We start from the raw sequence: 12111 nt of genomic DNA, 5'->3' as shown, positions 1-12111 counted from the left end.
TAGTATCATACAAACTGTATGTGTTCTCAATTCTCAAAAAGTCTTAAAAACGAAAAAACTAGAACTTTTTTACGCTGTTTTCAAGCAAAACTATTCAACAAAGTCAGCAGTTTAGTTGTTAATGAAGCATGTAAACAAATACTTTTTTTTAAAGGACTTGAATGTTCCTGGTGGCACTTTAAGAGCACGTTTTAGCACCATATAGTCAGACATTTTGACATTAACTGCTAATTCTAACAACAACAAAAATAACAAAAAAAAAACTTATAGGCTTGTGCATTTGGTGTTCAAAAGAAATGCAGTTTTTGGTCACTTTAAACCTTTTTATCCATACATTACGCAAAATATCGTGTCAGAAAAAAAATGAAAAAAATCCAGTGATAAAATGCTATTCTATATATATATCTATATTTGGGCATATTTTGGTAGCAGGAAGATACAGTCTATATCCACAGAACAGGAACAGCGAGTGAGGCCCCTTTGTCTGACGTCATAATGCCCAGTTTACTAGGATTTGGTGACAGCTTTTTAAAATATTTAAAGGCAGCGAATGTGTAGTAAGTTTTTTTTTAAATTTACCCTGGGAGAATTAGAACCAAAATTGTCTACAAAAAAACGATAAAAAAACAAAAAAAAAAGTTTACTGTGCTAGTTTACCCAAAGAAATCTGAACGGTCATAATGTCTGTTTACTAGGATTTGGTGACAGCATTTAAAAATATTTAAAGGTGGACAGTAAGGAGTAGTTTTTTGGGGATTTCCCTTGGGACAATTTGAACCAAAAACAAATTTTGAAAACTAAAAGAATATGTTTACAGTGCTCTTTTGCGAGAATAAAAATCAAATAAAAAAATACTGCGTGTTCACCAGTGTTACACTCACACACACACACATGGAGACACTGCCTGGCCGTATATCCATTACAGTAAAATTAAAACCGTTCCATTTCTAATATCTAAACATCTACAGAAGGATATAAACGCCACCACTCGTTTTACTCTTGTGTGTGTGAAAAATAAAAACTCCCCCAAAAAATCTCTGTGTGTTTTCGCATTGGCTTTATTCAAGTATTTGTACGTAGCTAACAGGGTGATGTCGATGTGACATTAAAATGGTTTTATAACTCACACTATATCTATATAAAAACGTTATAAAATCTTTATTATAAGGTGTTTTTTTTAGAAAGCTATTTTGCCTATTATGAACTTTAAAAAAAGGCAAAATTTAAAATAGTTTTTCCATTTTTAAAAACTACGGATACGGACTCTCAATCTTTATAAAAAAAAAGCTAAAAACTCCTGCATGATTTCTAGGTTTGTTTGAGGTCCACACTAGCTCCCCATCGTTTGAATTATCTGTTGTTCTGGTCAACTTTAAAAACAGAAAATATAGAAAAGATTTAAGCCTTCTAAGTGAGTTTTAACAGAAACAAAACCTCCTATTACAGTCACACTGTTCAGGGTTAAGGTTAGTGAACTGAGCAGAAGAGTCAAGTGTTGTCAACCTGGTTCCCTTTTTCTCTCTTTGCCTGCGCTTTTACAGTATGTGTATCCCAGTATGTTAGTGTGTGTTACATGTGTGTAGGTCACAGTGTGTGTGTGTCTAACAGTGTGTGTGTATGTGTGTGTTTGTGTACCTCTTACAGTGTGTGTGTGTGTGTGTGTGTTTGCGTGTGTGACCTCGCAGTGCAGAAAAAGGGTCCGAAATCAAACTAAAATTATTTCCCAGTTGCAATGATCCGTAGTAAAATCGTCTTCTTGTCCGCCAAAATGTCCAAAAAAACTTCCAACTCTTAACACACTTTTGTCTGTTGGTAGCCCGCGTCCAAAAAAAAAAAAAAAAAAAAAACGTAAAAATATGATGAAGAAAAAAAAATCTGGTGTGTATTGCTAAGTGTTAAGTAGCGTCCATCTTTGTTTTAAGGCCTTTTTTATTCACTGGCGTAGATTATGTGTTTGTAGGAAAAATATTAAACTTCCAACTCTTAACACAGTTTTGCTGATGTCTGTTGATAGCCGGCGTCAAAAAAAAATAATAATAAAAAAAAAAAAAAAAATCTGGTGTGTATTGCTAAGTGTTAAATGGCGTCCATCTTTGTTTTAAGGCCTGTTTTCTTCACAGGCCTAGTTTGTTTTGGTCTGTCTATTCACAGGCGTAGTAGTCTTTGAGGGGAGCGAAGAGATGCCTGATAACGGGCACGCTCCAGGATCGACCCAGCAGCTTCTGTCTGGCCCCGCGGCCCATGTTAGAGACGTCTGTGTAGTGGACAGGGAAACCAAAGATCCTACAGACAGACAGACAGAGAGGGAGAGAGAGAGAGAGAGACAGAGAGAGAGAGAAAGTCAGACAGAGAGAGAGAGAGAGACAGACAGAGAGGGAGAGAGAGAGAAAGACAGACAGAGAGAGAGAGAGGGAGAGAGAGAAAGACAGACAGACAGAGAGGGAGAGAGAGAGAGAGAGAGAGAGAGAGAAAGACAGACAGAGAGAGAGAGAGAGAGAGAGACAGACAGGCAGGGAGAGAGAGAAATACAATCAGTGTTATTAAGGTTAGGTAGTGAGAAGTACCATAATATATATAATCTTCTTGACAAACGATGCTGCTATTGGTATTTAAAGAGAGAGAGAGAGAGAGAGAGAGACAGAGATAGAGAGAGATAGAGAGAGGGAGAGAGAGACAGAGAGACAGAGATAGAGAGAGAGAGAGAGAGAGAGAGAGAACCAACTTCACAATAGGCAAGTAATAGGGGGGACTGTAATAGGATTTTTTAGGATTTCAGTTTTTAAATTGCACAAAAAAGTAAAATAAATCGCGCCCACCTCTCCAGCTCGGTGAGTGACTGAGTGTGTCTCTGTCTCTGTGTGTGTGTCTGTCTCTGTGTGTGTGTCTGTCTCTGTGTGTGTGTGTCTGTCTCTGTGTGTGTGTCTGTCTCTGTGTGTGTGTCTGTCTCTGTGTGTGTGTGTCTGTCTCTGTGTGTGTGTGTGTCTGTCTCTGTGTGTGTGTGTCTGTGTGAGTGAGTGTGTGTCTGTCTCTGTGTGTGTGTGTGTGTCTGTCTCTGTGTGTGTGTGTGTCTGTCTCTGTCTGTGTGTGTGTCTGTGTGTGTGTGTATGTCTGTCTGTGTGTGTCTGTCTCTCTGTGTGTGTGTGTGTGTGTGTGTGTCTGTCTCTGTCTGTGTGTGTGTGTGTGTCTGTCTGTGTGTCTGTCTGTCTGTCTGTCTGTCTGTCTGTCTGTCTGTCAGTGTGTGTCTCACCTCTCCAGCTCAGTGCACCACAGAATGTCTTCCTTGCCGTTCATGAGAACAGGGAAGTGTTGGTCCTTCCCCTGTTTGATCGAGTTGGAACGAGTCGTGATGGTGCGAACTTTACCGAACTGTAAAACCAAACAACACAACACAATACACATTTAAACAAGTTCAACCAGGTCATTATAATGGCCTTACCTGACCCAAGACAAAGTCAAACTATTTACTGCTCATATTTTTGGAAAAATTGGAACAAATGCCTATTATGTGATTTGTGTGAGTGTGTGTGTGAGTGAATGTGTGTGTGTGTGTGTGTTTTTGTGTATGTGTCTGTACATTATGTCTGTCTGTGTATGTGAATGTGTGTTTCTGTGTCCCTGCCTGTCTGTCTGTGTGTGTGTGTGAGTCTGTGTGTGTTTCTGTGTCTGTGTGTGCGTGCGTGCGTGCGTAGGTGAGTGTGTGTGTGTGTGAGTGAGTGAGTGAGTGTATCTGTCTGTCTGTCTGTCTGTCTGTCTGTCTGTCTGTCTGTCTGCCTGTCTGTCTGTCTGTGTGTAATAAAGTTATATAAAGTTGACTCTTCACCTTAGCCAGCCTGCCGTGATCCAGACAGTCCTGCAGTTCCAGTTTGTCCATCCCAGACGCACACAGAGGCCTGAAGACGAGAACACACACACACACACACACACACACACACACACACACACACGTTAATACTGAGTCAATATATCTTAATACTATAGTAATAATATATATATTTATCTGCTGTCAGAATGGATCCAAAGATTCTTTCACTAAGTCTATACAGTTCCGGAAAAAATGAAGAGACCACTTCAAATGTTCAGTGTCTCTCGTTTTACTATTTATAGGCGTATGTTTGAGTAGAATGAACATTTTGGTTTCATAATATAAACTACTGACAACATTTCAACCAAATTCCAATAATTTTTTTTGTCATTTAAGAGCATTTCCATTAAGTACAGTAGAAACAAAGATTTAAGAAAAATCCAGACTGGTCTCTTCATTTTTTCCAGAGCTGTTTTTCTGCTGTCAGAATAGATCCAATGATCATTTCAGTCTAAACATAAAAAATAAACCTACACAGCCATGCGCCCTAAATACATGTCTGACATGCTGGGGAGATACAGTGCATACGGAAAGTATTCATAGCGCCTCTTCACATTTGAATTTACCAAAAGTTGACTCCAATTAAGGACCTTGTATAGACAGGTGTGTGCCTTTCCAAATCATGTCCAAACAACTGAATTTACCAAAGGTGGACTCCAATTAAGCTGTGGAAACATCTCAATGATGATCAATGGAACCAGAATGCTCCTGAGCTCAATTTAAAGCTTGATGAAGGCTGTGAATACTTATCTACAAGTGATTTCTTTGTTTTTTCTTTTTTTTTTAATACATTTGCAATAAATAAAGACCTACACACCGGGTAGGTCCCTGGGACGGTCTGACACTGAGGGTTCTACTGTCCCAGAAGCGACTTGGACTAAAGAGAAATGGGGAGGCAGCCTTCAGTTAGTATGTATGCCGCCTGTCTGTGGAACACCTTTGAAATCTTGCCTTTTAAAGGACCTACAATTAACTTTTTTAATATTTCTGAAACAGTGTAGTTGTTCCTCTGATGATCATGAATGACATGTTACAGCAAACGAAACCATCAGTGCAAAGAGAATGTTATTTCTATATAGTTTTTCTTAATGCCTTTGTCATGGGTATACGCTCACCCAGGAACAACAGCTGGCGTAGTAAAACCACTACCGCTTTTGGGCCGCTAGAATGAAAACAAACTGAAAGTTCCTCGGTGGACCTTTAATGTATTTTCTGTGTTGCCTTCAAATGTGTATTCTCACTGTATTGCTTCCTGTTGTTGTCTGTAAAGCGCATTGTGTCGCTTGTGAGAAGTGTGCTATAGAAATAAAGTTGGGTTTGATTGAATACTGAAATCTGTTTGTGGATGGAGTTTACGGCTGCGTTCCAATCCCCATACTATCTACTATTTAGTATGATAGAAAAAATATTTAGTATATCCCGATTCTTGTGGCCAGATTTAGTATGGTTAGAAATACCCGGATGCCCTACTAGAAGTATGTCCAAATTGTAGCATAAGCATACATACTGCATGCTTACTACATACTTTTTATGGTCAGATGTAGTATGTAGAACAGAAAAAAGAAAGAGTATGAGATTTGGAGCGCGGGGTTAGTTCCTACCTGTTCATCCCCGGCAGGTTTCCCCAGAAGTACCGCGCTCTGTGAGCCGCAGAGACCTCGATAGCGTCGATCATCACCGGGTTACACTGAGGAAACACAGACACACAGGTCACTGAGGAAACACAGACACACAGGTCACTGAGGAAACACACACACACACACACACACACAGGTCACTGAGGAAACACACACACACACACACAGGTCACTGAGGAAACACACAGACACACACACACACAGGTCACTGAGGAAACACACACACACACACACAGGTCACTGAGGAAACACACAGACACACACACACACAGGTCACTGAGGAAACACACACACACACACACAGGTCACTGAGGAAACACACAGACACACACACACACAGGTCACTGAGGAAACACACAGACACACACACACACAGGTCACTGAGGAAACACACACACACACACACACACAGGTCACTGAGGAAACACACACACACACACAGGTCACTGAGGAAACACACACACACAGGTCACTGAGGAAACACACACACACACACACACACAGGTCACTGAGGAAACACACACACACACACAGGTCACTGAGGAAACACACACACACAGGTCACTGAGGAAACACACACACACACACACAGGTCACTGAGGAAACACACACACACAGGTCACTGAGGAAACACACACACACACACACAGGTCACTGAGGAAACACACACACACACACACACACACAGGTCACTGAGGAAACACACACACACACACAGGTCACTGAGGAAACACACACACACAGGTCACTGAGGAAACACACACACACACACACAGGTCACTGAGGAAACACAGACACACACACAGGTCACTGAGGAAACACACACACACACAGGTCACTGAGGAAACACACACACACACAGGTCACTGAGGAAACACACACACACACACACAGGTCACTGAGGAAACACACACAGACACACACAGGTCACTGAGGAAACACACACACACACAGGTCACTGAGGAAACACACACACACAGGTCACTGAGGAAACACACACACACACAGGTCACTGAGGAAACACAGACACACACACAGGTCACTGAGGAAACACACACACACACACAGGTCACTGAGGAAACACACACAGACACACAGGTCACTGAGGAAACACACACACACACACAGGTCACTGAGGAAACACACACACACACAGGTCACTGAGGAAACACACACAGACACACACAGGTCACTGAGGAAACACACACACACACACAGGTCACTGAGGAAACACACACACACACAGGTCACTGAGGAAACACACACACACACACACACACACAGGTCACTGAGGAAACACACAGACACACACAGGTCACTGAGGAAACACACACACACACACACAGGTCAATGAGGAAACACACACACACACAGGTCAATGAGGAAACACACACACACACACACACACACAGGTCACTGAGGAAACACACACACACACACAGGTCACTGAGGAAACACACACACACAGGTCACTGAGGAAACACACACAGACACACACAGGTCACTGAGGAAACACACACACACACACAGGTCACTGAGGAAACACACACACACACACAGGTCACTGAGGAAACACACACACACACACAGGTCACTGAGGAAACACACACACACAGGTCACTGAGGAAACACACACAGACACACACAGGTCACTGAGGAAACACACACAGACACACACAGGTCACTGAGGAAACACACACACACACAGGTCACTGAGGAAACACACACACACAGGTCACTGAGGAAACACACACACACACAGGTCACTGAGGAAACACAGACACACACACAGGTCACTGAGGAAACACACACACACACACAGGTCACTGAGGAAACACACACACACACACAGGTCACTGAGGAAACACACACACACACAGGTCACTGAGGAAACACACACAGACACACACAGGTCACTGAGGAAACACACACACACACACAGGTCACTGAGGAAACACACACACACAGGTCACTGAGGAAACACACACACACACACACACACACAGGTCACTGAGGAAACACACAGACACACACAGGTCACTGAGGAAACACACACACACACACACAGGTCAATGAGGAAACACACACACACACAGGTCAATGAGGAAACACACACACACACACACACACACAGGTCACTGAGGAAACACACACACACACACAGGTCACTGAGGAAACACACACACACAGGTCACTGAGGAAACACACACAGACACACACAGGTCACTGAGGAAACACACACACACACACAGGTCACTGAGGAAACACACACACACACACAGGTCACTGAGGAAACACACACACACACACAGGTCACTGAGGAAACACACACACACAGGTCACTGAGGAAACACACACAGACACACACAGGTCACTGAGGAAACACACACACACACACAGGTCACTGAGGAAACACACACACACAGGTCACTGAGGAAACACACACACACAGGTCACTGAGGAAACACACACACACACACAGGTCACTGAGGAAACACACACACACACAGGTCACTGAGGAAACACACACACACACAGGTCACTGAGGAAACACACACACACACAGGTCACTGAGGAAACACACACACACACACAGGTCAGGAGCTCACTGAGGAAACACACACACACACACAGGTCACACACACACACACAGGTCACTGAGGAAACACACACACACACACAGGTCACTGAGGAAACACACACACACACACAGGTCACTGAGGAAACACACACACACACAGGTCACTGAGGAAACACACACACACACAGGTCAGGAGCTCACTGAGGACATTAATAATAATAATAATTAATATCAAATCAACTTTTAGGAGATTACTCATAGTCAGCAGGAAATACACATAAACAAGTACTTCACATTTTTATTTTTTTTAGATAATTTTTCTGACATTTTCTATGCTTTATTTGATAGTGCAGAGAGACAGAGATGAAATGTGTCAGAGAGGGGAATCACATGCAGAGAACGAACCCGGGCTGGATTCTAACCCGGGTCTGCTGTGAAGAGGACTGAGACTCTATGGAGGGGGGTGGGGGGAGGGTTTAACCACGGTATATGGTTCAGTATAAAATGATTGAATAACATTATACGCTCTATAGTCATCCTAATTCCCACCTGTAGGAAGCGGGAGATGTCCCTCTTGTCGTTGACGCCCATAGCGACCACGTTCTCAAACATCCAGAAGAAAGGCCGCTCCTCTCCCTCTTTGGGCCGCGCCTCGGAAAGCAGCCGGTAGAACTCAAAGAACAAGCGCCCTGTGCCTTCTGACAACACACACACACACACACACAACATCAGGACATGAACACTGTATAGTGTTGAAAAGAGTGGATTAAATATGCATTTTTTTTTTCAAGTAATTTTTTTGCTTTTTAAAATATTTTTAGACTTCTGGAGACAGGGGAATAACACCAGGATACAAATATACACAGTCCTGCCTTGTAAGAGCCCATAATAACAGAATCTTGAGCCCAAAACGAAATAACTTTTTGCCCATTGAAATAATTAACCCCTTTTATCCATAAACTGTTGACTCATCCTAAAATGTAGGCCTAATAAAATGATTTCACTATTATGAGAAACAATAATTTGCTCGCTACATAATGTAATAAGTTGTTACATTATGGGCTCAGGATTTTCTTACATTTTTATGATTACAATAAGCAAAAACTAACTTTTGTTACATATAAAACCCTTGTGACTAAGGTCTTAAATATGTTATGAAAAATTTAACCAATTTGAAAAATATAAATAGATTTCTTCTGAGCTCAGCAAGTACTTGAAGTTCTGTAAAGTAAATTATAATATTTGAAAAACATGCCACATATTGATATGCACAATAAGACTTAACATCCTCCAGTGTATTTACCATAGAGACCTTTGCGTGCTGGGTTGACTATGGACAGGTCGTTACAGGGACTTCCTCCGATCACCAGATCAAACGGACCCCAGTCCAGCAGCTGAGAGGAGAAACAGCCCCACCTAGTGTTAGACTGAGGTACTGACACACACTGTATCTACTATAATATATCTTATATATTCTCTACTGTGTATTTCATTCTTTAAGTTAATGTACAGTTCTATCCATCCGTCTGTCTGTCTGTCTGTCTGTCTGTCTGTCTGTCAGTCTATCTATCTATCTATCTATCTATCTATCTATCTATCTATCTATCTATCTATCTATCTATCTATCTATCTATCTATCTATCTATCTATCTATCTATCTATCTATCTATCTATCTATCTAACTGTCCGTCCGTCCGTCCGTCCGTCCGTCCGTCCATCCATCTATTTATCTATCTATCTATCTATCTATCTATCTATCTATCTATCTATCTATCTATCTATCTATCTATCTATCTATCTATCTATCTATCTATCTATCTATCTATCTATCTATCTATCTATCTATCTATCTATCTATCTATCTATCTATCTATCTATCTATCCATCTATCTATCTATTTATCTATCTATTTATTTATCTATCTATCATTTGGGCTGCAAACAACTTAAATCATTTCCATTGTCACTTAATATTTCAAATGTTTTAATTCTAAATGCCTATAAAATGCCTTATTTCAGTTGGTTAAGTATAGTTATAGTTGGTTATAGTTGTCAGTGTGTTGTTATAAATTGTGTACTTTTATATTTTTGTGTTCTTACGTTTTTCTTGGAGATGTTCCTGACATCGTGGACGTACTGTATCCGTCCCTCGTGCCTGACCACGCCCACGGAGATGGAATCCTCACACACCTCAGACGCTACGTACTGGTCCACCTTAAAACCAAGGTCTCTGAGCACTAGGTAACCTGGAGACAGATATACAATACAGTAAACATTAGAGACCATATGGAGAAATGTACTGGTCCACCTTGAAACCAAGGTCTCTGAGCACTAGGTAACCTGGGAAACAGATATACAATACAGTAAACATTATAGACCATATGGAGAAATGTACTGGTCCACCTTGAAACCAAGGTCTCTGAGCACTAGGTAACCTGGGAAACACATATACAATACAGTAAACATTAGAGACTATATGGAGAAATGTACTGGTCCACCTTAAAACCAAGGTCTCTGAGCACTAGATAACCTGGGAAACACATATACAATACAGTAAACATTAGAGACTATATGGAGAAATGTACTGGTCCACCTTAAAACCAAGGTCTCTGAGCACTAGGTAGCCTGGGAAACAGATATACAATACAGTAAACATTATAGACCATATGGAGAAATGTACTGGTCCACCTTAAAACCAAGGTCTCTGAGCACTAGATAACCTGGGAAACACATATACAATACAGCACAAATAAAAGTCATCCCCCAGATCTTGCAAGGAACTCAATGTCCTAGACACACAAACTTGGTTTTTGCGCATACACCATTTCACTACATATAATCTCTGTACACTGTTCATTCGATGTCTCAATCATGTAAGCTACACTTGTGATACATGTTGATTCCCTTGTATGCTGTTACAAGTAAAATATTCATTCTGCTTTTGAAGAAGCTTGACTCAGTTCTAATCATTACAAACACTTGGGGTTTTAATAATTCTAATAACAGTAAACATTAGAGACCATATGGAGAAATGTACTGGTCCACCTTAAAACCAAGGTCTCTGAGCACTAGGTAGCCTGGGAAACACAAAAATAAGATATAAATAAGATATAACGCGCTAAACTCACAATTAAAAGAATCAGTAATGAAATGAGGAATTATGTGAAGCTTGTGAAATGGTATTTGCACAACCCCAACAGTGTGTCTATGTGTGTGTGTATGTATGTGTCTGTCTGTCTGTCTGTCTGTCTGTCTGTCTGTCTGTCTGTCTGTCTGTCTGTCTGTCTGTCTGTCAGATATACAATACAGTAAATATTATAGACTATGGAGGAACTGGTAGCCTGCAGACACACACAGTTAGTTATGAAGACATGCTGCTTTTAAGTCAGTGATTCTGGAGAACGCTTGTTGTCAAAATCACTTTTTGTCAAAATCAGTGAATATCTCCTCATGATCCGCTACCTGTCTGTACTGTGTGTGTGCTGGAAAACATCTGGTTTTAATACACGGCCTAGGCTCTGTAAACTGGTATGTCAACAGCTCGCAACATGCCCGTAAACAGAGCCTAGGCTGTGTATCAACACTGGAGTTTTTTCCAGCGCACACACAGTAGCAGATCATGAGAAAAATATTAATTGATTTTCACAAAAAAAAAACTGATTTTGAAAACAAGCGTTCTCTAGAATCAAACATGAAGTCCGTTAGATTAAGAATCATCCATATCGAGGTGCTCCGGCCTTCGTTGCAGTGGTCGAGGGTTCACATCCGACCCGTGGACCTTTACTGCAGGTCATCCCCCCTCTCTCTCTCTCTCTCTCTCTCTCTCTGTCTCTCTCTCTCTCTCTGTCTCTCTCTCTCTCTCTCTGTCTCTCTCTCTCTCTCTCTCTGTCTCTCTCTCTCTCTCTCTCTGTCTCTCTCTCTCTCTCTGTCTCTCTCTCTCTCTCTCTGTCTCTCTCTCTCTCTCTCTCTGTCTCTCTCTCTCTCTCTCTCTCTCTTCTCTCTCTCTCCCCATTTCAACTCTGTACTGTCTAA

At 41.4% G+C, this 12111-nt stretch overlaps 1 protein-coding gene across 1 annotated transcript in view; it reads right to left on the bottom strand.

Annotated features, from left to right (window-relative positions):
- Positions 1-2141: 2141 nt before the first annotated feature.
- Positions 2142-12111, bottom strand: part of dnmt3bb.1 (DNA (cytosine-5-)-methyltransferase 3 beta, duplicate b.1) — a gene marked incomplete at both ends in the record, with an annotated part of 18752 nt that continues 8782 nt past the window's right edge. Inside the window, 7 exons of the mRNA XM_080031644.1 lie at positions 2142-2283; positions 3248-3366; positions 3821-3890; positions 5464-5549; positions 8630-8778; positions 9384-9474; positions 10180-10325. Of these exons, the coding sequence (XP_079887770.1) occupies positions 2142-2283; positions 3248-3366; positions 3821-3890; positions 5464-5549; positions 8630-8778; positions 9384-9474; positions 10180-10325 (803 nt within the window). The remainder of the gene's footprint in view (positions 2284-3247; positions 3367-3820; positions 3891-5463; positions 5550-8629; positions 8779-9383; positions 9475-10179; positions 10326-12111) is intronic.

Source organism: Ammodytes marinus, assembly GCF_949987685.1.
Source record: "Ammodytes marinus genome assembly, chromosome: 7".
Classification (NCBI taxonomy): Eukaryota; Metazoa; Chordata; class Actinopteri; order Uranoscopiformes; family Ammodytidae; genus Ammodytes; species Ammodytes marinus.
This window is presented reverse-complemented; position numbering and strand designations above follow the sequence as displayed.